The 26,295-nt window shown below is 45.0% G+C and overlaps 1 protein-coding gene across 1 annotated transcript in view; it reads right to left on the bottom strand.

Annotated features, from left to right (window-relative positions):
* The window catches only part of LOC126260008 (adenylate cyclase type 2-like), a 516,154-nt gene that overhangs the window by 394,168 nt on the left and 95,691 nt on the right, over positions 1–26,295 (bottom strand). Inside the window, exon 2 of the mRNA XM_049957168.1 lies at positions 22,725–22,838. Within this exon, the coding sequence (XP_049813125.1) occupies positions 22,725–22,744 (20 nt within the window). The 5' untranslated portion in view covers positions 22,745–22,838. The remainder of the gene's footprint in view (positions 1–22,724; positions 22,839–26,295) is intronic.

Here is a 26,295-nt window from a genome sequence, read left to right as displayed (position 1 = left end):
CGCTGTGCCGTGCGTGTGATCATTGCTTGTACAGCCCTCTCGCAGTGTCCGGAGCAAGTATGGTGGGTCTGAAACACCGGTGTCAATGTGTTCTTTTTTCCATTTCCAGGAGTGTAGCTACATTACATGCAACCGCAGTGCCGGCCGCGGTGGTCTCGCGGTTCTAGGCGCGCAGTCCGGAACCGTGTGACCGCTACGGTCGCAGGTTCGAATCCTGACTCGGGCATGGATGTGTGTGATGTCCTTAGGTTAGTTATGTTTAAGTAGTTCTAAGTTCTAGGGGACTTATGACCACAGCAGTTGAGTCCCATAGTGCTCAGAGCCATTTTTTTTTTTTTTTTTTTTTTTGCAACCGCCCTGTGTTGTATACACACACACCAAAAGAAGTTTTGCAACACGTCGGTTCCGAGAGTTCCGGAATAGAGATCAACATAAACATCATTTCCGCCATTTTTATTGCTCATGAAAACCACACACTGCATGTTGTACCATGATACAGCGAGACCTTCAGGGGTGGTGGTCCAGATTGCTGTACACACCGCTATCCCTAATACCCAGTAGCACGTCCTCTTGCATTGATGCACGCCTGTATTCGTCAGGGAATACTATCCACAAGTTCATCAACGCAATGTTGGTCCAGATTGTCCTACTCCTCAACGGCGATTCGGCGTAGACCCCTCAGAGTGGTTGGTGGACCACGTCGTCCATAAACAGCCCTTTTCGATCTATCCCAGGCATGTTCGATAGGGTTCGTGGCTGGCTCTGAGCACTATGGGACTCAACGTCTGAGGTCATTAGTCCCCTAGAACATAGAAGTAGTTAAACCTAACTAACCTAAGTACATCACACACATCCATGCCCGAGGCAGGATTCGAACCTGCGACCGTAGCGGTTTCGCGGTTCCAGACTGCAGCGCCTAGAACCGCACGGCCACTTCGGCCGGCGATAGGGTTCATGTCTGGAGGACATGCTGGACACTCTAGTCGAGCGATGTCGTTATCCTGAAGCAAGTCATTCACAAGATGTGCACGATGGGGGCGCGAATTGTCGTCCATGAAGACGAATGGCTCCCCAATATGCTGCCGATATGGTTGCACTATCGCTCGGAGGATGGCATTCACGTATCGTACAGCCGTTACGGCGCCTTGCATGACCACCAGCGGCGTACGTCGGCCCCACATAATTCCACCCCAAAACATTAGGGAACCTCCACCTTGCTGCACTCGCTGGACAGTGTTTCTAAGGTGTTCAATCTGACCGGGTTGTCTCCAAAAAGGTCTCCGACGATTGTCTGGTTGAAGTCACATCCGACACTCATCGGTGAAGAGAACGTGATGCCAATCCTGAGCGGTCCATTCGGCATCTTGTTGGGCCCATCTGTACCGCGCTGCATGGTGTCGTGGTTGCAAAGATGGACCTCGCCATGGACGTCGGGAGTGAAGTTGCGCATCATGCAGCCTATTGCGCACGGTTTGAGTCGTAACACGATGTCCTGTGGCTGCACGAAAAGTGTTATTGAACAGGATGGCGTTGCTGTCAGGGTTCTTCCGAGCCATAATCCGTAGGTAGCAGTCATCCATTGCAGTAGTAGCCCGTTGGGCGGCCTGAGCGAGGCATATCATCGACAGTTCCTGTATCTCCGAACAACATCCCTTTGGTTCACTCCGAAACGCCTGGACACTTCCCTTGTTGAGAGCCCTTCCTGGCACAAAGTAACAATCAGGGCGCGATCGAAGCGCGGTATTGACCGTGTAGGCACGAGCCGTGTACCTCCATCCTGGTGGAATGACTGGAAGTGATCGACTGTCGGACCCCCTCAGTCTCAAACGCGCTGCTCGCGAATGGTCGTTTACACCTTCGGACGGGTTTAGTTATATCTCTGAACAGTCAAAGGGACTGTGTCTGTGATACAATTTATCCACAGTCAACGTCTATTTTCAGGAGTTCTGGGAACTGGGGTGATGCAAAACTTTTTTGATGTGCGTATATTAGCAGCATGTGTATAATGTACGAGGGGCTTCAATAAGTAATGCAACACATTTTTTTTTCTGAAATCACCTTGGTTTTATTCAGGATTCCATAGACCATATTATCCTCCACTCCTTTCACTAAAAAAACACTATTTTTCGAAATAGCCTCGGTAGAATGTGACGGCCCTACGCCACCTTACTAGGAGGGTTCCACATCATACCTTCTACTGGTCGACGTCAGTAACAACGTCTTGCTGCACGAATAACCGCCCCACCATCCATGTACTACTTCCTGCGGGCTGCATCCTACATTCAGTCAAACAGACTGAAGTAGGAAGGTGCGAGATCCGGGCTGTAGGGCGGGTGAGGAAGTTTTGTGACCTCCTCTCGCATGCACTGACTTGTATGAGGGCATGCGTTCTCATGGAGAAGAAGTTCGTTTGCATTTCTGTAGCGACGAACACGCTGATGTCATTTCTTCAATTTCCTGAGGGTAGCACAATACACTTTCGAGTTGGTCGTTGCACCATGAGGGAGGACATAAAAAAAAAAAAAAAAAAAAAAAAGGTGCGGCTGTGAACTTTTTCCTCGGAGGAGAACTGGTGTGGTGACCACTCCATGGATTGCCGTCTTGTTTCCAGTTCGAAGTGATGAAACCATGTTTCATCGCCTATGACGATGTTCGACAAAAATTGTCACGATCAACCTCGTAACCAGCAAACAATGCCGCACAGATGGTCCTTCGTCGCTCTTTATAGTCTTCCGTTAGGCGGCGAGGGAGTCAGCGGGCACAAAGCTTTGAGTATCCCAACTGGCAGAAAAGTGTGTCAGCGCTGGTAACAGAGCTTCTAGTTGTACAGGGTAGAGTGTCGTTGTGGTCCGTCGATCACTTCGAATGAGAGTGTCCGCACGTTCAACAACGCACGAGTCACAGCTGCATACGGGAGCTCGGACAGGTTTGCCCAATCTTGTTGCGATGATCGCCCAACGACTCACCGTGCTTTTGTTCACTGTCAAGTGAGTCGCCTGTGCAAATCTGCAATGCTCTGGGTTTCCGCCAAAAGAAATTCAATGACAGCGCTCTGCTTGGAACACACCTCCGTCACAGATACCAGTTTGAAGGCTACGTATAACACCGCTCCTATCGATACTTCTTGAAACTGTAGGGGTTGACGCGGGAATGGTCCACATCGTCCCACGACAAATTCCGCATTTTTTCAACCGGAACTGACCGAGATTGAATGCCCTAGTACTTTGCCCATAATCTTCTCACGAACAACCTTTTCTCTCTGTCCTTTTATCTACGACGTGGACGCACGTTATCAGAGAAGGGGGATGTTATAAGGCATGGAGCAGTATGTCAATCGGGTGATGATAGAGAAGGAAATAGGAAACAGCGTTTTTCTCTTTCCATAATCTTGTTTTGCCAACTATTAAAAATTCCGTCTCTGTTGCACTTTTTTATTATAATTCAAATCCATACAAGACGCGTTTCGGGAACTCTATTGCCAGGTCCTAATACTAATAATTTCTCCCACAAATAGATACATAGTATCTCCTTGTACAAACTCATCTAGAAACCTGACTACTTTTTCGCCTTTTCAGTCACGTTGCTCTCTCAAATAACACATAAACAACAAGAAGTCTAAGTCATAATGTCGTCACGTTCATTTGATCTTTCATCTCCCACAATCTTAACCATTTGTCCCCTTCTCATGCTATACCTGTTCAAGCAACATCTTTTCTCGACACCTCTTTAGAAGCAGAAGTGCGTAACTTATCAATTTCGGATGACGTGGCCTGCCGTTTCTCGTCAGCGTTTTATATTTATCGGGTGTACCATGAACGTAAACTGTGATTAAGATATATATTGTTGCTCTTGGTCTTCTGACGTGTTTTAATAATAAGAACATTTCTCTACAACACGTTTGAAAGCCATTGTTTAGTGGTAGTTTTCAAATGTACGGTGCAATGCCTAAGAATGAAATGGACGAGCGAAGACTCACTCTGCCATCTTGTGAGTTTAGGGAACGAGTGCGTCTCTACATCCTGTGTGTGTTTCATCAGTCAACATGAGGCATCTGAGTGAGGCATAACGTGTTTGGGCAGTTACATTACTGCAGGAATATGGTCTTGCAGTGTCTGCGTTATTCAGAAATACGATATTAAGTTCCAGCGAACACGCATGCACGTGCGAAGGAACAGGCACTGCAGCGGCTACGGCCGTTATGAAATACATTAAATGTAGTAGCAGTTGCGAATATGGGCAACGATCAGCTGTATAGTGGAATGACGACAGTGATAATTTGTGTCGTACCGGGACTCGAACCTGAATTTCCTGCTTATTTCGAGCGGTCGCTTTATCATTTGGCTACCTGAGCACGATTTACAGCTAGACCCAAACTTCCATATGTCGCCAATAATGTGTCTACTGATACCCTATGGTAAGGCGAACCCTCGAGATAAGTGGGAAATCCAGGTTCGACTACCGGTCCAGTATAAATTTCCATTGTCGTCATTCCATTATACAAATGATGGTTATCCAGATTCGCAACTACGAATGCATTTAACATGTTGTATAAAGGCTGCAGTCGCCCCATTCTGCCTGTTCCTTCTAACATACATGCATGTTCAAAGAACTTATCATAATTTGGAATAAAGAAGGTACTGCAATACCACATTTATCTGTCAACACCGGGCAAGCGACTTTCAATTAAAATGTCTCCCCTGTACTGAAAAATACGTAATGAATATACGAGTGCAAACTGCAGACATTGGTTGACGATATATGTAAGTTTGTCCGGCCACGCAGCGTGCTCGGATAGCGAAGTGGTTGTCCATATTCGCAACTGTGAATACATTTATTGTATTGTAAGGTGGAATGGTCTCCAGACCTTCATTTCTTACATATTCCGTCCTCACAATCGTATTCTGCACATCAAGACGCTTCATTCGAACCCAAACTCGGTAAGGTAGAGTCAATTTTGTATGAATTCATGTAAGAGATATGCAAATCTAATAAGTAAATCGCAAGTGCACACCGAGGTTGAAAAAGTCGAGACTGGTATACACAACATGATGGCCACAGAAATTTTCGTTCTAAGGAGGCAACCAGCCTGCTGGTAGGCCCGTCCCTTCAGAGGGGTGAGTCAACAGACACCTACTTCGGCCAGAGCGACTGCCCAGAGAGAGGACAGCTTTTGCCAGAGCGAAGGGATAACGACTCCCATTTTTTACTTAAAAGCAAATTCTGCTACATTGTGTGGGAGCACCCAGAAGACGCATTTTTTGACGGACCGACTGCATAGTTACAGAGTTCTCACACGAGGACTGTATACGCCTAACGGAGATGCTACATATTTTCGCATTGGTCGACTTAAACGAAACGTCATTCTCCCGCTTAAAAGAGCAACGCTGACTGGCGGAATATTTCTAGCGCAAAGATCCAGAGGAGTGAGGGAAGACAGAGAATGATATACCCTTGCAATTTTTCCAGAAAATGGGGCTGTTCCGTTGTCACTCTTGGAGCGGGAACACATAACGAGAGCGTACGTGTACGCAAAGAGCGAGGAACAAAGTCTCTCCTCAGTACTTCACTGGGAGAGCACCTCTGTCGTTAGCGAATCGGAGTTATACTCTATATTGAGTCGCTCGCGATTAAGCATTGTTCACAAACGCGTGTGAGCGAATATTGAGTGGCATCGTGGTGGACTGGTTATCTGAGCGGTGTACCACGCCAATAGTTAGTCTAGGGGCAGACAGGAGTCCTTGACTTAATCAAGGTGTAGGGAGAGTTAGATTTGCGAAGATCAATCCAGATAGAAAGAGATAGTTGTGTTATTTGTCAGCAGCGAGCGAAGCAGGAAGCAGTCGTTGCAGCTCAGGGTATTGTGCGCTACAGCATATGTGAGCCCCATCTTTCCTCCCTAACAGTAGACTCCATTACATTTCTCATGCAACAGCCTTGACCATACCTAGAAAAGTTATTCAAGTTGTGTAGGCGGAGCTCTCAGCCATTCTGATGAGTAAAAAACATTCTTAAAGAAAAGGGAGAAAAGAACCTTTCCATACTTTGTAAAACAACATCATTCCCATCCATAAGAGGCAATCTACTGTTCCAAAAAGAACCCGGAAATTTATTAGTTTATAAGAAAAAGTTTCACTTGATTTCTCAGAATTTTTTTGCAATAAATAATATTTTTCGTTCGTTTAATGTTTTTCTTCACTAACTAGCAATACTCCAGTACCCAAGTAATTCACTAGTTATCTAAGAATATAGAATTTTTTGTGTCTTTTCCTTACAGCTGACGACTCCAGAAGATATTTCTTGCTGAATGTTTTTCAAGCAATTCTTGTTGGTACATTAGGAGTGTCTATCTGACTTCTGTAGTCGTGTGGGGTGGAAATTGTTTCTTGCAGGAGCCAAAGGGTACTTGTTGGATCAATCCATTGCGCAACTTGACAAAAATAAAACCCACACACTCACAGTATTACTGCAGGAATGTTGGACTATTCGTGCAATCTCTACAGAGCTTAATGTGGCTTCATCTGGTGTTGTGAGAGTTTGGAAAAAAATTTGTGAAACTTGTACATATACATGAAAGCCAGGGCAAAGGAAACAACGGAAAACATCCGCCAGAGACGACCTATGGGTCCCTCCGCCGGCGCATTGCGACTGCCTGGGACATACGGAACAACGTAACAGCAGCAACCGGCAGGATTAACACCAAGAAAACATCACGTCCATCGATTAACTGCTCGGCGCATGAGAAATCTGCTTCCATTTGCCGAGAAACATAGGTACTGGCAGCTGCATCATTGGCGCAATGTATTGTTTACAGACGAGTCCCGCTTTCGTCTAACACGGTGTGATCGAAGTATAGGTGTATGTTATCGTCGTAGTGAACGTTATACTGAAGCAGCAGTCCAGGAAATGTACAGATTTGGCTGCGACCCAGTAACGGTGTGGAGTGCCATCACAGTTGATGGCCGATCGGACCTTCAGATACAGACCGACTTCGTGCTCAGAGGGACATCAATAAGATTGTACTGGGTCATGTTATGTCATTGCAGTTGCAAAGGGTCCCCATTTTATCCTGCGACAAGATACTGCGAGAGCGTATTAAGCAGCAGCCACCAAGGAAATATTACAGGATGTCGCGATTTAAACATTAGATTGGTCTGCTCTGAATCCTGACCCAGTCCTATTGAGCATTTATGGAAGTATGCTGGACAGATAACTTCGGGCCTGTCCTGTAGCACCTCAGACTCTTGAACAACTTGCAAAGGTCTTTAATGAAGAGTGGGAAAAATTCCTCAAGATAATGTTCGCAGACTTTTCCGGGGCATGCCTCTAAGATGTAAGGTAGTAGTATGGGCACGTGGAGGGCCTATCACATACTGAAACGTTTCTTTTTGTGTCTTATGTGACTTAAATGAAGGAGTTTCTACTTTGGTTTACGACACTGTGTTGAATTTCTGGTCACAGCACCAAAATGTGTGACGAGAAGACAACAGAATATGAACATTTTGTTAAATAGAGATTTCATTTTCCACAAAAAAGTCTGTTTCACTCCATACATTCCTGAAAAAAATGCAGGTATTTAAAAGGTTGTTCTTGTAATGTTTTTTTTGAGCAAAGTATGAGGCAGTTACCGCTGCACTTCGCCAAATCTTTTGCTTTCCAATATTATTACATATTCAAACAGTACAGGTCCCTCAACGCAAATAACATATTATTTACTTCCGAGATTTACTATCCAACTGGGTTTCCGAACTTACACTTTAGACTAGCACAGTTGGCAAAGCTTTTTTCCTATAAAACCTTAAAGGATGTAGTTATTCACATGTGCGGGCTTGAGGTTACCATTTTATTGTGTAACACATGAGGCGCTATTGATACTGCCACTGATAAGACTAAGTTATCGCTGAATTTCTAACGATAAGACGCAGAAATTCTTAGTTGGCATCGCGCCATGAGAAGCGGTCGCGCTGGGAAACATGACGTCATCTAGTTACACGGACCAGAGAGGAAGTCGGTGATTTTCTCTTTTCCAACACTTAGACGGTGCAATGCAACTGATGCGTGTGTACTTCTTGGAGCAGACGGGGGACAAAATCATGGGTTACCAGAAACCTTGGGCGGTAAAACTTATTTTCTTTGTTCCACTAGATAACTAGATTGCTTTGGGAGTACGACTCAATACTTTAAGTGATACGCGTTTCGGTTTCATTACCAAAACAGTTCTTATTTTATATCTTACAGATTTTTTCAGTGAGATGCCGTTTCTGTTCCTTTTTGCAGCGTCTACACCTTTGTTGCTGTTGACTCGTCTGTTCGTTATAAATCTGTCATAAATACAGGTCGGTTTCGCACAGTTGGATTGTTTGACTTATATGGCACATCTGAAATAGACGAGTTAGATAAAGTGTTGTAAACCAAAGAAGCTTTTATAAGAAATTGACAGTTTGTGGGGCTCTTGTCAATCTCAGAAAATTCACGTAGATAATACAGTATGAAGAAATATAATTGTAGCCAAAAACGTGAATTAGTTCACGGATGACGTTTTATGCAAAATCGTATATAGTATAAAATGAAAATTTATCTTTAGTCCTTTTAACCACTAGGAAAGTGTGTTATTTAACAGGCAACTAGGGACCAAAACATACGTAAATGTTTGAAGGATGGAGCGTAATAGAAGGTTGTGGGTAGAACTGGACACCAAAAGCTTCGTAACGTTTAATGGTCGATATATGAAGCGGGAAACAAATATTGTCACCTCGAATGTGGTACTGAAACTGATAGATATCCGAGGAGAATACAAAATAGGTCAAATTGTGCAACGGTAGTCCGAATTAAAAATACTGCCGTTTTGTTCGGTATCCTAGATAATTTAAAGTGAAATACTTTCGGAAGCAGTGGGAAGAAATGAAAGTTAGAGATAAACGTCACTTCTGTAACGTGTTCACAAAGATAGTTCTGTTTAACATAAGACCATAAAGCCTAAATCGATGAGGGTTTGTTGAACCATACACTTGAGGTGTTTTAGGGACAGCACGTGAAATCTAAATTAGGATCCTTGGTCGGGGATTTGCAACCCACTCCTCCCGAAAGAAAAACAAGTATCTTAACTATGCACTACCTCGCTTGTTAAGTAGACGGAGACTCCGACACAATCCTAATCACCGAGTTTCAAACCTCTGACGGCCACCAAGCTGACCGTCCATCTGTATACATTCCGCGCCGTTTCCCTTACAAAGTCGGTCTGTTTACTCTGATATAAGAAGTGTAACATCCGCCCGAGTGCGCGATGGGTATATTCAATACACGAGCAGTATTTAGTTTCACTATATTCACAACTCCGAATTGTGTGCATACCGAACTGTTCATTTACCTCGTCTAGATCTAGTGACTACTCGTTAATCCACACTTAAGCGCCTGGCAGAAGGTTTGTCGAATCACTTTCAGACTGTTTCTCGACCGTTCCACTCTTAATAGCGCGTGGGAAAAAACGGACACTTGAACCTTTCCATCTGAGCTCCGATTTATCTTGTTTTATTACGATGGCAATTTTTCCCTATGTAGGTAGGAGTCAATAAAATATTTTCGCATACGGAGGAGAAAGCTGGTGATCGCAATTTCGTGAAAAGATCTCGCCGCAAGAAGAAACAGTTTTATTTTAGTGACTGCCACCCCAACTCGCGTGTCAAATCCGTTACAATCTCTCCCCTTTTTCGCGATAGTAAGAAAAGTGCTACCCTTACTGGAACTACGATGATGTCCTTCGTCAGTCCTATCTGGTAAGGATCCCGTACTGCAGAGCAGTACCCTAGAAGACGACACCTCAGATACTTCCAGTCTGTCGGACACTGAAGTCAAATATTAGAGATGCATTTGAGGGTTTGTTCAACTCTTGAAATACAAGCTCAGGAACTGTGACGACAAACTATTTTGCCGTTGCTGGAAGGGCAATAAGAGAGTCATCCTGTAGCCGTCAAGAACTCAGTTTCGGCAAAAAGCGTCTTATATTACCATTTGAACTTTCTTATCAAAGGAATTATTAGGTTGGTGTATTAAGTTCGTTGCGTTTTTCTTTTGGATGTTGATATTCCAATTTCTGTGGGTTTATTTATCGACTGTCATTTTTATTTGTCGTTCACTGCTGCTATTTGAGTTAACATATTGTCATTTTGCTTTTTGGAGATAATAACTGGAGCTGTGGACGCTAGAAAATGGTAGTGATTAATGGGTAAATCGGAACACTTCCGACTTTTTCTTCTGCTTGAGCTCAATAGAGGTGTGCCATCAGAGGAGGCAACTAGAAACATTTGCATCGTGTATGAGTATAATGTCATTGGACAGAGCACGGCGAGAAAATGATTTTTCTCGTTTGAGAGACTCTCCACGTTCCGGAAAACCTTAGAGATATGATGAAGATCGTTTAAACGCATTAATACACAATGATCCACGTCATTGCACTCTAGAACTGGCAAATGAGATGAACTGTGATCATTACACCATCGTGCGACGTCTGCATGCAATGGGGAAGGTTCAGAAATCGGGCGTGTAGGTACCCCATGCTCTAAGCTATTCTATCGCTTGAGCCTTGTCCCGCAGTTACGCAGGGTCAGCCATCGTTAATCGGATTTGGCATGTTAAGGTGTAAGGGGTGGTCGGATGTACCCCATGCTATAAGCGAAAATCATAAAAACAGCGGAGGGCAAGATGTGAATCTCTGCTTGCTCCTCATCAATTGTCTCGTGAACAGCACCGACCATTCTTATCCTGTACCGTTGCTGGAGACGCGACATAGTGTCTTTATGCTAATAAGGAAAAGAAAGGAATAATTGAGCCAAAAGAAAGCAGCAGGTCTCCGTACAAAGACCTGCGCATTTCCACAAAAGATAGTGTTTTGCATCTGGTGGAACAGCGGCGGTTTGGTGTACCACTGATTGTTTCCCCTGGTGACATTTATTGTGAACAACTGAGACGCCTTGCAGACGTAGTACAAGAACAACGACCAAGAGGACTGCGTGAAGTGATGCTACTCCAAAATAGCGGCCGCCCGCATTCTGCTATACTGACAAAAAACACCATACAGGGGCTGGGTTGAGAAGACTTTCCGCACTCACCTTATTCACCTAATCTTGCGCCCTCAGATTTTCACCTTTTCCTAACAACTTCCAAGGAACTTCCTTTTCAGTTGAAAATATGCTCTGAACATGGCTCGACGAGTTCTTCGTCTCAAAACCACGTGATTTCTGCGGTCGGGAAATCGAGAAGTTACCACAGCTCTAGCAGACTGTTGTAAACAGTGAAGGAGAGTATACAAGGGTTATTCGGAAAGTAAGGAACGATCGGTCGTGAAATGGAAAGTACAGTGAAAATCTGATGAAGCTTTGCACAGATGCGTTGGGCACTGTGTCTAGTACGCCTGACGATCGCATCATGCCGCTCTTTTCAGTTCTGAGCTCGCAGTGAGAACATAAAGATGGCTAGAAATTAGCTTCTCCCGCCAAGTATGAGGGCTTGGCGAAAGATTTCGCCTGAATCTATGCAGTCCACATTACATAACTGTCATGCAGTTCGTTCTTCACCATTCTCGGCCGCACTCTGCAGGGGCAATGAAGATGCTCCTGCAGCGTTTTCGATGGGAAGTGTTTGATCACCCACAATACAGTCCATAATTGGCTAAACCTGAGGTTCATCTCTGCTCAAATGAACCGCTGGCTATGAAGACAATATTTTGACACAGACAACCAACTGCAGTCCAGAGTAGAAAATTGTCGAAAAGCACTGGCGGCTGTCTTCTGTAACGAGGGAATTGAAAAGTTGGTGCAATGCTACGACAGATGTCGAAGTCTGAGCGGAGACTGTGTAGAGAAGTAGCTGGAAGGTGTACCTAACCGTTGCAAATAAAACAGTTTTTATTTTCAATGTGGTTTCTATTTAGCGACCTATCGTTCCTTACTTTCCGAATAGCCCTCGTATTATGTGTTTCTGTTGTGTGTTTACGTTACTAACTTAGTCACCAACCCAATATATTTTCATGATAAATTTGTGAACCTTTGTTCGCTCATTTGTAATGAAATTCAGGTTGGTTTGCTGTCTGACAGCAAAATGGTTATGATGCTTTTCCCATGCCGTAGGTATATCTCACAGCGAGGCTGACATACAACTCCGGCTCGATACATTGTAACATAACTAATGTTTTTGTTATTAAAATTTATCAGGTGGTAAGCGTACGAAGTACGCTCGAGACGTCGATTTGGAGCAGGCTGTCACAAAATCTTGATGAGATACGTGGAAGTAATCCCGAATTTCCACCGCCAGTTTATTTGACATATTTGCGTAATTCAATGCATAACCAAGGCACAAAAACACAAAAAGAAATATCTGATAAATGATCTCCAGCAGATGTTACTTAGATTCAGTATAACATGACAAAACAAAAACAATGTTATATTTTACAAAAATTCAAAAACAATAAAGAAGTTATATACCCTTGTTCGCATTGTAATACAAAGGTAGTTCTCCCACAATGTCACTATCCTGAACAAGTAATTCTGATGATATGTTTCTAGGAGCAAGATCTTGATGTTTCAGAGAAGTGTCATAAGTAAGGGAAAGCCTGCACTAATGAATCTCTCTTATATAAGAAAGCCGGAAATTTACATAATGCTTTACCATGTTTTACACTTTAGATTAAAATTCGCTAACTTTTGAGAAATTGAGAGGCAAGAGAGGACATAGCTAAGTAGAACGTCTAGTGTAATAGGAAATACTGAACTGCCAGCTAAAAGCACAGGTAAAGCAAATTGTTGCTATTTTTGTTAAGCAACTTCATTCAAATCTTATAATGTAATAACTATTTGTCACATCCTTTTAATCAGCACGTCTTGTGATATGTTATACCATAATTCTGATTTCCTCTCTATCACTATTTTGCACTATAATTCAATTTTTCATCGTCTTTTTAACATAGCTGAGCCAAGGTGAAAGAATTGAGAAAGGAACATAATAAACTAACACATGCTGCGTGACATTAGTGCGCCCGTGATGTTCCATTGAAGTGCGTCTGCAATTAATAGAGAATCACCAGTGCTCTTACAACTCCGACAAATATAAACAAATAAGGAAAAAAGACAGATTCTGATTATCTTCTTTACATCTCGCATAAGCCCTTCAGACAGTGTAGATTTCAATTTTGTAACTATCAGAACATAGTTTGGTTCGGTGTCTACAGAAACACTGTCAGTTTTTCGACAAAAGTGTATCTTCTTCACTTGGGTAAACAGTGCAGCGCACAAGTTAAACATATATTTTTTTGTGGAAGAGGTTACGAATCTCGTTATTGAGCTGTATACGGTTGTTTAGAATCCTGATGGTGTAGAAAATCTACACCCCGTGAATTTGGCTCCTGAGAGTGTGCATACCACTGAGAGTGTGCCAAAGTATTTGATTAAATTCCAGTGTTCTAGGGGAACTGCATTGAGTGAGAAAATAAGGCACTGTAAGTCTAGGACTTCCACAAAGTGTACTGCTGATGAGAGCTTTCAAGTTTCCAGCCGGTTGACAGTGTTGAAAATTGTAACTTTTCGACTAGTGTAATATTCATCATCTTCTAATGAAGTGACAAGTTTGACACTCGACAAAAGGACGTTGATTTTCAACACTGCCATCCAGTTGGAATCAAGACCTTTTCATCAACATAAAGCAATGTTTTAGGTGACCCCTGATCATTATTATTGCTATGAAGATGATAATTAGGTGTGGGGCACTCGACATTAAGAATGGTTGTGGTTAAACTTGACATGACTTTAGAAGTTCCCACAAAAGTACCTATAGCAACAGTTCTCCAGCACATACACACACACACACACACACACACACACACACACACAAAGTAGTTTGGAAGAAGAGGATGTGGGTGAAGGACAGTTGAAGTCGTTAAATCAGACTTTTCCTAAAAGGTAGAGTAAAGAAACAAGAGAGATTGAGGGGATGACACAAAAAAAATACAGTAACAGATGTGGCTGAACACTAAGCTAAAAATAGATACACCTGCTGCTTTGCAACCCATTTATTAGCTCAGAGTCTTGACAGTCGGCAAAAATATTAAAATGCGTGCCACATTTGACGTTACCAGGATTAGAGTGGAGGTCTCCATTGTGTGACATGTCCGGTGACGATCGTTTCGTGCCATCATCACACAAGACAGAGATACTTCACAACGGCACATAAGCATTCATCTCAGTCACTTGTAGTATGCGATAGAGGTGTGGTATGTTGCCCACTGGTTGGAAGGAGAAAATGGGAAACTGTCTCCTCTAAGATGTTGCTCTGAGTGTCACTAGGGAACAGACGAGTTCACCATACTAGACTAAAATACCCACAAGAAAGAATTCGCTGTAACAGCGCAATAAAAACTAATTTTCTACAAATACCCTGTCTCACATTCCAGTTGCCAGCAGTGTCACGCTGGCAAATAGGACTGTGTGTGCACTGTGAGCGATACGACGTGACGTCCTATACGTCCGGAACACTCGCGCACCAGCAGTTGCTGGCACACGAGGCAGCACCAGCAGACAAGCCCTGCTCACTCTGCCACGCACAGGCGTTTCTGAACTCACCTGTTGCACCCAAGACGCAGAACTTCCACCGCCGGCGCCGGTCGGCCGCTGTCTGGCCGCTTTCGCCTCACTGAAACTTTCCTGGTGTGACGGACGTCCTTATCATAGCGCACGCTCCGAGATGCACCGTGAGTAATCGGCGCGCAGAGCTCCACCTCAACAGACTGACGTGTGAAAAATCAAGGAATTCGAGACTCCGTCTCAGGGAGATCGACAGCTAATTAGGCGTATCCGGAAAGTAAGCAGACAGTACCTTCTTCTCACCAGCACACAGAACAGAAAGGTAATCTTTTACCGAACTTCTTTCTTATACGTGGATTGTGCACACATTAATTAATTTCTTTGTACGATATTCGTCATCGTCGAAACACTTGTATCTGGCTTTCGTGTGCCACCAGCGGAACCGAGAGAGGTGGCGCAGTGGTTCACACACTGGACTCGCATTCGGGAGGACGACGGTTCAATCCCGCGTCCGGCCATCCTGATTTCCGTGATTTCCCTAAATCACTCCCGGCAAATGCCTGGATCGTTCCTTTGAAAGGGCACGGCCGACTTTGTTCCCCGTCCTTCCCTAATCCGATGAGACGGATAACGTCGCTGTCTGGTCTCCTCCCTCAAAACAAACCCAAAACCCACCAACGAAGAGCGTGGCCGCAAGGGACGTCATCTATTCTTGTACCGCAGGTCACCGCTTGTCCACTATCATCCTGCCTGTAAAACTCCAACCTTCTGGTGTCTTTTGTAGTTCTTTCACTTACGGCTGTTGAAAAAAACTTTTTTTTTTTCACTCCTGGAAATTGAAATAAGAACACCGTGAATTCATTGTCCCAGGAAGGGGAAACTTTATTGACACATTCCTGGGGTCAGATACATCACATGATCACACTGACAGAACCACAGGCACATAGACACAGGCAACAGAGCATGCACGATGTCGGCACTAGTACAGTGTATATCCACCTTTCGCAGGAATGCAGGCTGCTATTCTCCCATGGAGACGATCGTAGAGATGCTGGATGTAGTCCTGTGGAACGGCTTGCCATGCCATTTCCATCTGGCGCCTCAGTTGGACCAGCGTTCGTGCTGGACGTGCAGACCGCGTGAGACGACGCTTCATCCAGTCCCAAACATGCTCAATGGGGGACAGATCCGGAGATCTTGCTGGCCAGGGTAGTTGACTTACACCTTCTAGAGCACGTTGGGTGGCACGGGATACATGCGGACGTGCATTGTCCTGTTGGAACAGCAAGTTCCCTTGCCGGTCTAGGAATGGTAGAACGATGGGTTCGATGACGGTTTGGATGTACCGTGCACTATTCGGTGTCCCCTCGACGATCACCAGTGGTGTACGGCCAGTGTAGGAGATCGCTCCCCACACCATGATGCCGGGTGTTGGCCCTGTGTGCCTCGGTCGTATGCAGTCCTGATTGTGGCGCTCACCTGCACGGCGCCAAACACGCATACGACCATCATTGGCACCAAGGCAGAAGCGACTCTCATCGCTGAAGACGACACGTCTCCATTCGTCCCTCCATTCACGCCTGTCGCGACATCACTGGAGGCGGGCTGCACGATGTTGGGGTGTGAGCGGAAGACGGCCTAACGGTGTGCGGGACCGTAGCCCAGCTTCATGGAGACGGTTGCGAATGGCCCTCGCCGATACCCCAGGAGCAACAGTGTCCCTAATTTGCTGGGAAGTGGCGGTGCGGTCCCCTACGGCACTGCGTAGGATCCTACGGTCTTGGCGTGCATCCGTGCGTCGCTGCGGTCCGGTCCCAGGTCGACGGGCACGTGCACCTTCCGCCGACCACTGGCGACAACATCGATGTACTGTGGAGACCTCACGCCCCACGTGTTGAGCAATTCGGCGGTACGTCCACCCGGCCTCCCGCATGCCCACTATACGCCCTCGCTCAAAGTCCGTCAACTGCACATACGGTTCAAGTCCACGCTGTCGCGGCATGCTACCAGTGTTAAAGACTGCGATGGAGCTCCGTATGCCACGGCAAACTGGCTGACACTGACGGCGGCGGTGCACAAATGCTGCGCAGCTAGCGCCATTCGACGGCCAACACCGCGGTTCCTGGTGTGTCCGCTGTGCCGTGCGTGTGATCATTGCTTGTACAGCCCTCTCGCAGTGTCCGGAGCAAGTATGGTGGGTCTGACACACCGGTGTCAATGTGTTCTTTTTTCCATTTCCAGGAGTGTAGATTTCGAAAGAGACAAAACGCCGAAATTGCAAACGAGTTAAATATTTTCCAACAGACATTAGCGCAATGATTAATATACAGGGTTTTTCGCAATGTTTTAATGTTTCCAAATTTGAATAAAGAGTGCTAAAAACAAGATACAGCGAAGGTGGCGACGTCTTAGTGCGGAGTGTAAAGTTTCATCTCATACAGGGTGTTTCAGATGTGATAGTCAATAATTCACACATGGAACCTACAGGCCAAAAGTAGCCAAGAAGTTCCAATAAATATGGGACCACAAATCAATCGTTGTCGAGATAGACCACAATTTCTGTTGCGGTTCATCAGTGCCTAGGAACACATGGCACCTCTAAACGTTAAAGTAGATTTTCTAAATGTTGTATACGCGTCTGAAGGCAACCCTGAACTCGTCTCTTAAATGAGTTGCGAATTCTCTCAAGCAGTCCTGCGGAATTCTGTAAATGTTGGAAGGCTGCTTCAATCCGCAAACATAATTCCTCAAGAGAGAGGATCTCGGTAGTATAGACCAGGTTTATGACGCAAACTCACACACGGGAATCCATGGGATTTAAATCCTGAGACCTTGGAGGCCATGGCGATACGTACTAGTTTGAATCCGGCGCATTCGTAAATGAAAATGTGCTGGAGCACCGTCATGCATGAACCACATGTTCAGACGTTGCTTCAATGGGACATCATCATGTACATCTGGAAGTGCAGTCCTCAGAAACTGCATGTACTGTGGTTCGGTTAGTCTCTGTGATAGGAAGTGTGGTCCAGTTATGCGGTCTCCGAGCAGTCCTGCCCAGACGTTCAACGAATAACGTTGCTGTTGTCGTGATACGTGTGTTGCATTAGGATTGACATCGGCCCACATGTGGCAGATGTGGCAGTTATAAATACCATCACAGGTAAATCCACCCTCATCCGTGAACAGAATACTGCTTACAAACAGGGGACTCAGGGTACACTGTTGTTGCACGCGTTGGCAGAAATTCTCTCCAGAAGGCAAGTATGCATTGTTGAGGGCTTGTACTTGCTGGAGATCATATAGATAGAGTACTTGTCGACGGCACACACTGTTATGAGTCAGCACACGCTCTTGGGTAGCATTTCTCCTTGTTGAAGGACTTGTACGTTCGTGTACAATGCGTAACACGATTTCGTCAACATCGGTTGTTGTGGATGTGGGTCGACCTTCTCGAACATGATGTGCAAAACTCCCGGTTTCTCTAAGGCGCTGATGTAACCAGATAAATGTACGCCTGTCTGGCTGCCTGCGGAGAGGAGAAGCTTTTTCATACAACGTGCAGCCTCAAAGGAACTGCCATTCGATTTCCCTTACATGAAGTGCATGTCAGCGTACTCTTTATTGGTGTAACTTCTATCCGTGGTGCCTTCACGTTCGTAACTGCTTGTTAGGCCGAGATGGCACAGTGCACAGAGGGGAAAAGAGAAGTAGTTACGAATGCGTAAACAGACAGGCGATCCCGAACCTTGACATACCAACGTAAATACCGTGGTATGCAGCGGCGTTTACAGTTGGATCCCAACTCGAATTAACGCGATACCTCGGCGACAATTAATTTGCGGACCCATGTTTATTGGAGCTACTTAGCTGCTTTTGGACTACACTTTCCACGTGTGACTTATTGACCATCACTTCTGAAACAGCCTGTAATCATTTCGAAATGGTCCAAGCAACATCGTGCGTTCGTGGTGGAGAGCTATTTTCGCTACGGCAAATCTGTCGTGTGTGTTCGTCCCTTTCATAATCATTTCAAAACTCGGCCGCGATATCCAGTTCCTGCTCGTAGAACAATATTGAACTGGGTAAGAAACTTCAATGACGCTGCCAGTGCATCGAATCGAAAGTCAACCGGCCCTCGGAAAACCGTCCGAACTCCCGAGAACACCGAACGTGTGCGTAGTACTTTACAGGCAAGCCCTCGTCCTTCGTTACGAAAACGTTTCAACAAGCCAGTGCAACGTGCCACACATCCTATAAGTCCTTGCAAGTTCTCCGTGAAGCGTTTGGCAACAGTATAAGTTCCAAACGGTCTTGTGGCGAATGACGGCCCCGGTTTCCTGATTTAACTTATACCTATGGGATTATTTGAAGGAGAGTGTGTACTCCGACCGGCCTAGAAGATTGCAACAGTGAAAAGATCGAATTCACGATGAAATTTCAAGAATTCTTCCAGCAGTTACGAAAGATGTGTTCAAACGCCAGGTGAAACACCTCGAGTGCTGTGCAGCTGCGAATGGACGCCATTTGTCCAATGTAGTAATTTCATTAAAATGGAGATAGTCGAAACACTCTGTGTGATTAAAATTACATAGTGTCGAAGCAAGGATGCTGCAAGGAGGAGAATGTTATTTAAATTTGTTTATACTTGGTGTCGCAGTAAATGCCTTTACTGGGCAATGTGCTCCGTTTGTTTTGTGTATAATGCAGACGGGTAAAAGTCTCGCGGTAGCCCGTAAACAGTAGTGTGGATCATGAAATTCGTATTTTTTTTTTTAGGTTTCCCGCCACTTTTGTTTTTATTCGCATCAACAACTTACTTGATAATGCACAGGGGATAAAAATTAATCGCCTATAAAATAAATTATTTATTTAAAATAAGAAACAGCCCGATGCAAGAAAACCACTGCTTTGAAGTAGCAGACAAGATTTTACAGGATATGGCTCTAACTCTCTAGAATTATTTGAAAGTACCGAGCAGTTCCGTTTCAGTACGTACCGTCATCGACGATTACCAACGGCTTACTGATCGATAAGGCTCACGGCATCCTACAAATTCCCAACCGTAACGCTGAGTCAGTATATTTGAAAGCAACACACGCTTCCGAAGAGAGGCGACAGCAAGTTATTTTGCGCTCCCTGTGGTGTCACTCCGTAACGTTAGTTGCATACACGCTTTAAGAAAAAAAAGCAAAGCACCACCAAGGAATTATCCAATGGGACGGAAATCCGTAGATGTGATGTACATGTGCGGTCAAACAAAACAATTACAAATGGGGCCTGCCCATTATGCTCCAAACGTTCGCAACTTGGAAGAGATGCGGCAACCTCGTAGGCTAAGGTAGGGTTTGCGAAGCACGAAGACAAGCAGTAGAAACTGTTGCCGTGTGCGGCAGGCATTATCTTGCTAAAATGTACACCCCGAATGGCTTGCCATGAAGGGGAACAAAACGGGGCGTAGAGTATCGTCGACGTACCGCTGTGCCGTAAGGATGGCGCGGATTGACAACGAAAGGGGTTCTGCTGTGAAAAGAATTGGCACCTCATACAATCGCTTATGGCTGTCGCGGCCGCGCGGGGTAGCCACGCGGTTTAAACCAACTTGCCACGGTTCCCGCGGCTCCCCGCGTCGGAGGTTCGAGTCCTCCCTCGGGCATCGGTGTGTGCGTGTCTGTGTGTGTGTGTGTGTGTGTGTGTGTGTGTGTGTGTGTGTGTGTGTGTGTTGCCCTTAGCGCAAGTTAGTTTAAGTTACCTTAAGTAGTGTGTACGCCTAGGAACCGATGACCTTAGCAGTTTGGTCCCATAGGAACTTACCACCATGACTGTCGAGCCGTACGGCGGGCGACAGCCAGGCTGATAGCCCACCACAGCCCGGGGTGTCTCCAGATGTGTCCTATCCCTAGAATCTTATTGACTGAAGTAGAATTGTCGCCAGTGATGACTCCCGCTCCGGACTGAGTCTCAATGGTCAGTGAAGACGTGTCTGGAGATGCCCTGGACAATGGTGGGATACCAACCTGAACATCGCCTGCAATATGGCCCAACAAGTTGATGATCTGGGGTGCCATTTCTTTTCAAAGCTGGACCACTTTGGTTGTCATTCGTGGCACCCTTAAAGCACAACCGTGAGACGAGGATATTCTATGCCCCGTTTCCTTGCCCTTCATGACAAGCCGTCATGGGCTTAGAGTTCACCACGATAATGCCCACCGCATATGTCGAGAGTTTCTACTGCATGTCTTCGTGCTTGCCAAACCCTACCTTGGCCTACTTGGTTGCCGGATCTCTCCCCAATTGAGAACATTTGGAGCATTATTGACTGGGCCCTCCAACCAGCTCCAGACTTTGACGATCTAACGCGCCAGTTGGACCGAATTGACACGATATACCTCAAGTGTACATACAGAAACTCTATCAATGCCAGGCCAAATACCTGCTTCCATAAGGGCCTCAGATGGACCAACGCGTTATTGACTTATTCAGTTTGTGAAGCTCTTTCTCTTGAATAAGTCATCAAATTTTTCTGAAATTGTAATCATCTGTTTGTCTGTGAATATAATCACATCTACCGATTTACATCCTATACCGATAAGTCCTTTGTGGGCATTCTTAGCTGCAAATCTTTGGTACACTTACCGGCCAACGTTGCCATGACTCCGTACTTCTTCCTTAGGTGCGTCTTTTCAGAGATACATTCGACCTTACTTCATTTTCACGAATGACAATGAGCGACCGCATCGAACTGCGCAGGAGGAGGAGGAGGAGGAGGAGGAGGAGGAAGAGCCCTTGAAACGAGACAATATTCGTCGAACGGGCTGACCTGCCCGTTCGCCCTACTTAGATCCCACAGGGCATGTGTGGGAGGCGTTGCGGAGACATATTGCAGCACATACACTGCACCAACGACTATCCAGCAGTTGTCAACCGTACTGGTGGAAATGTGAAACCCCTTATCACAACAACTCTTACCAACCTTGAGGCCAGAACGGGAGACAGTTGCGGAGCATGCAGTGGCGTCCGTAGTGATCACACACCCTATTAAGAAGCATGTCCCGCCTTTTGTATTGTCCTTAATGAAGCGCTGTCACTTCAGAATAATTATTGTCTTTGAAATAAAAGTGTAATTTACGTTCATCTCAATGCGTATTTCTTTCAGTTACCTTCTTTATTATACTCTAGCTGGTCTTGCTATGGTCCACGTTTCATCGAGCTTTCTCACTTGGCAGCGACTCATCATACTAAAGTTACTTTCGTCCGTTTATTTGCACACAAGAGTAATATTATATGCTTGCGTTTGCAGCCGTGTCAGGTGACCGTAATTCCACGACCTTTCGCAGAGTACTCCTCAGTCGTTCTGGAGTAAAAACTAGTTGCTGGCGTCATTGTTATGTAACCGTGGTGCTGGTCGTGTTTAGAGTAGCGGTGGATACCCGCAGTAAAAGCGGTGGCCTGCGACTAAGCAGGCAGCCACCACTTGACAATCACCGACACCTACCCGACTATATCACCACCTGTGCTTCTTGTGACCTGTTGGACATTGCTGGTAGCCTTTGAAGATTTAATTACATCGTATCACCCAGAAATTATTTCCTCGTTCTATATCTACATGATTACTCTGCAACTCGCACTTAAGTGTTTGGCAGAGGCCTCAGAGAAACACTTAAAACTATATTTCTCGACCATTCCGCTCTCGAATAACACGTCGCAGAAATGAGTACCTCAGTCTTTCCCTGCGAGCTGTGATTTATTTTATTTGATCACGATGGTCATTTCTTCCTGCATAGGCGGCAGTGAACATAATGTTTTGGGATTCAGAGGAGAAATTTGGTGGGTGTCATTTCGTGAAAAGATCAGGGCGCAACTAAAAAGAGTTATAAAGCAGCAGTTCATAATCTGAATTGACAACTATTGCCGTTGGTATTCACATGAAGGATGCAATGCGAAACACATGGAAATTCACATCCAGAAACTAAAACAAATTATCAGCACCATACTCGTTCTTGTAATAAGTGCTTCATGAATGGAACATTACGTACAAGCGCTGCTGCAGACGGAGCGCAGTAGCTTCAATGACGTTTCAGAGAATGCTAGCGGAATGTCGGCTACATAAGGTCATGAAATCAACAGCTTTAGTGTTGAAATACTGAGTGAAGCCTGGCTTACCTGTCTGACTTCTTGGACATTGTGGTCACCACCGAGCTGCGTGTTTTGGAACGACGACTTCTAAGAGAAGCACGAAGAGCCGGACAGCCAGCCACGAATCACATTCACAGTCTTCTGCAAAAAATGCGAATTGAGCGATGTCTGTTAGTTACGAGTAATTTCCGGAGCACACTCTCTCTGACACAGGAGGCAAACAGCAGCGACCGCCTTGCTTTCAAAACGTAGGGAATAATACCACGTGAGAGGAAAATAAAGTAGTTCACTGTGAAATCAGATTTTCAGGCGTTGAATGTAGCCCTAATTTTTAAAAAAAACCGGTGAGTTTTTGGGAAAGGGAGTCAGAGCTGTTCAGGGCCACTTTTAATTCTTGACAACGAATAGATTTTCTCTGTAGTATTAATAACGGATGAAAAGGACTGGAAAATTCTTGACATGGTTTTAATGCGTAATCTACATCTACATATGTACTCCAGTAACCACCAAGCGGTGTGTGGCGGAGGGCACTATTCGCGCCAAAATCATATCCCCCCCCCCCCCCACCTCTCTCTCTCTGTTCCACTCGCGGATCGCGCGAGGAAAAAACGACTGTCTGAACGCCTCAGTACGAGCTCTAATTTCCCTTATCTTTGAATGGTGATCATTGCGCGATTTGAAAGTTGGTGCTAATAATATATGCTCCACATCCTCGGCGAAGATCGGATTTTGGAATTTAGTGAGCAGCCCCTTCCGTTTAGCGCCGTCTATCTGCAAGTGTGTCCCACTTCAAACTTTCTATGAGATTTGTAAAGCTCTCGCGATGGCTAAATGTACCAGTCACGAATCTTGCCGCTCTTCTTTGGACCTTCTCAATCTCTTGAATCAGATCCAACTGGTAAGGGTCCCGTACAGACAAACAATACTATAAGACTGGACGAACTACAGTATTGTAAGCAAATTGCTTTCTTGAAGGACTGCATCGCTTCAGGATTCTACCAATAAACCGCAATCTAGAGTTCGCCTTATCCGTTACTTGTGTAATCTGATCGTTCCGTTTGAGATCATTTCGAATAGTCTCACCCAGATACTTGACGGATGTTAACGGTCCAAAGACGGGGCATTTATTTTGTTCTCGTACAGTAATGGGGACTTTCGCCTTGTTATACGCAGTGGGTTACACTTTCTAATATTGAGAGATAGCTGCCAGTCATTACATCACGCATTTATTTTCTGCAAATCCTCATTGATTTGTTCACAACTTTCGTGTGATACTACTTTCCTGTAGACTACAGAATCATCGGCAAACAGTCTAATGCCGTCGTCAATACCATCAACAAGATCGTTTATGCAAATCGTAAAAACGGACCTATTACGCTGCCTCGGGGTGCACCTGATGTTACGCTTGTTTCTGTTGAAGTCTCCCAATTAAGGACGACATACTGCTCTCTGTTAGAAAACTTTCTATCCAACAACACATGTCATCGGATAGACCGTAAGCATGCAGTTTTTGGAGCAAGCGACAGTACGGAACTGAGTCGAACGCCTTTCGGAAGTCGAGGAATATGGGATATCAACCTGGGAGCCGGTATCTAGAGCCTGTTGTATATCATGCACAAAGAGGGCCAGCTGTGTATCTCATGGCCGCTGTTTCCTAAAACCGTGCTTGCTTCTGCAGATGAGCTCCTCAGAGTCTGGAAAGGTCATTATGTCTGAACACGAAGTATGTTCCATGATTCTACAACTAATCGATGTCAGTGACATTGCCCGTAATTACGTGCATCCGATTTTCTACCCTTCTTATAGATTGATATGACCTGGGCCTTCTTCCAGTCCCGTGGAACTTTCCGCTGTTCCAGTGATCTCTGATAGATGATGGATAAGAATAGTGCTGTATTTATAGCACAGTCAACATAAAATCTTACGGGGATATCGTCTGGGCCAGATGCCTTCCTGGCGTCGAAGGATCTTAACTGTTTTACAATCCCAGATACACTAAACACTATGTCAACCATCCTTACGTTTGTTCGATAATTAAAAGGGGTAAGGGTGCTGCAGTGCTGTACCGTAAACGATTTTTCGAAAGCTAGGTTTAGGATTTCGGCCGTCTGTTTATCATCATCCGTTACATTACCCGTACTGTCAGCAAGAGAAGGTATAGAATTATTTGTAGCGTTCATAGATTTTACGTACGACTAAATTTTTTGGGGTTATTTTTAAAATCTGCAGATAAAATATTGCTTTCAAATTCGTTAAAAGAATCTCTCATTGACCTTGCGACAGCTGCTTTCATTTCACATAATTTCTGTTTGTCAGCGGGGCAGTGACAACGTTTAAAACGAATGTGCAAAATTCTTTGCTTTCTCAGCAACTTCCTAACATGTTTGTTGAATCAAGAAGGATCCTTTCCCTCCCCTATATTTTTGCTAGGCACATATTTCTCTAGCACGTAGTGGACAATACCTTTAAATTCCGACCAAAGATGCGCAATTTCTTTGTGTCCCGCGGTGAATGCTTGGAGCTGACTATGAAGATATTCATTAATGGCACTTATTTGCTTTCCCAAACCAAAAAACTATACGCTGTATCTTTGGGTTTTTTGCAACTAATCGAAGTGCTGTATCTGATAAATGAAATAATGATGCTACTGTTCAAATTACACAGCGTTGTACACGGTGGCGCAGTGAAAAGTAGGCCGCCTCCCCTCTGAATGTGAACGCAATGTTTCGACATGTGAAACAGAGTGAACTGCTACAACAACGAGCAGTTTTATGCAGTAATCGATTGTTGTTCCATCGGCGTTTCAGTTTGTTTCATCAGATAGAAGAAGGATTTGAAATTGTGGGAGCATATGCGAAATTTTCAGGGTCAAGTATCTGGACAGAAGACTACCAGCAAAGAGATCAATACAGAGTCTATATAAAAACTGGCGCACCTGCGGATCTGCGCAAAATGCAAAACGACGAAGAACTCCTTCAGTTCGCGCTCTGGAAGTTATTGAAGACTTTCCCCGGAGAATTATTGAGAGCCCGAAGATGTCTGCACGTAAGTTGGCCTAATACCCGCACGTAAGGAGGAGGAGTTGCCAGCGGATATTGAATTTGAAGCCATATCGAGTGACGGTTGTGCAGCAATTACGTATGATGACAGTCAGAAGCGTGCAGATTACTCCACGTGGCTTTTGAATAACATCAACGATGGTTTGTTAGCCGCTTTTCATTACATCATGAGTAATGAAGCATGACTGCACCTTTCCGGTCATGTGAATTCACAGGACACGAGGTACAGGGCAACGGAGAATACTAACATTGTGTGTCAGCAACCACCACAGGATGAAAAAATCGATGTGTGGTGCGGTGTAGCAGGAACGCACATCATTGGACCGATACCTTTTCACACTACGTTCAACATGGTTGCATATATGTAAATTTTTGATACATTTAGTGCTCCATTCACTATGATAGAGACAACAGGCCACACTTCTAACGTACCCGTGGAACGAGTTCATGATGTCTTCAGTGAGGAAAGAACTGTCAGCAAATATTTGTGGCCACCATGTCCGGCGCATGTGAGGACACTTGAAGAGCAATGTCTGTGA

Source organism: Schistocerca nitens, chromosome 5 (genome assembly GCF_023898315.1).
Source record: "Schistocerca nitens isolate TAMUIC-IGC-003100 chromosome 5, iqSchNite1.1, whole genome shotgun sequence".
Taxonomy (NCBI): Eukaryota; Metazoa; Arthropoda; class Insecta; order Orthoptera; family Acrididae; genus Schistocerca; species Schistocerca nitens.
The sequence above is the reverse complement of the archived record's forward strand: the minus strand, read 5'-3'. Positions and strand labels throughout refer to the sequence as shown.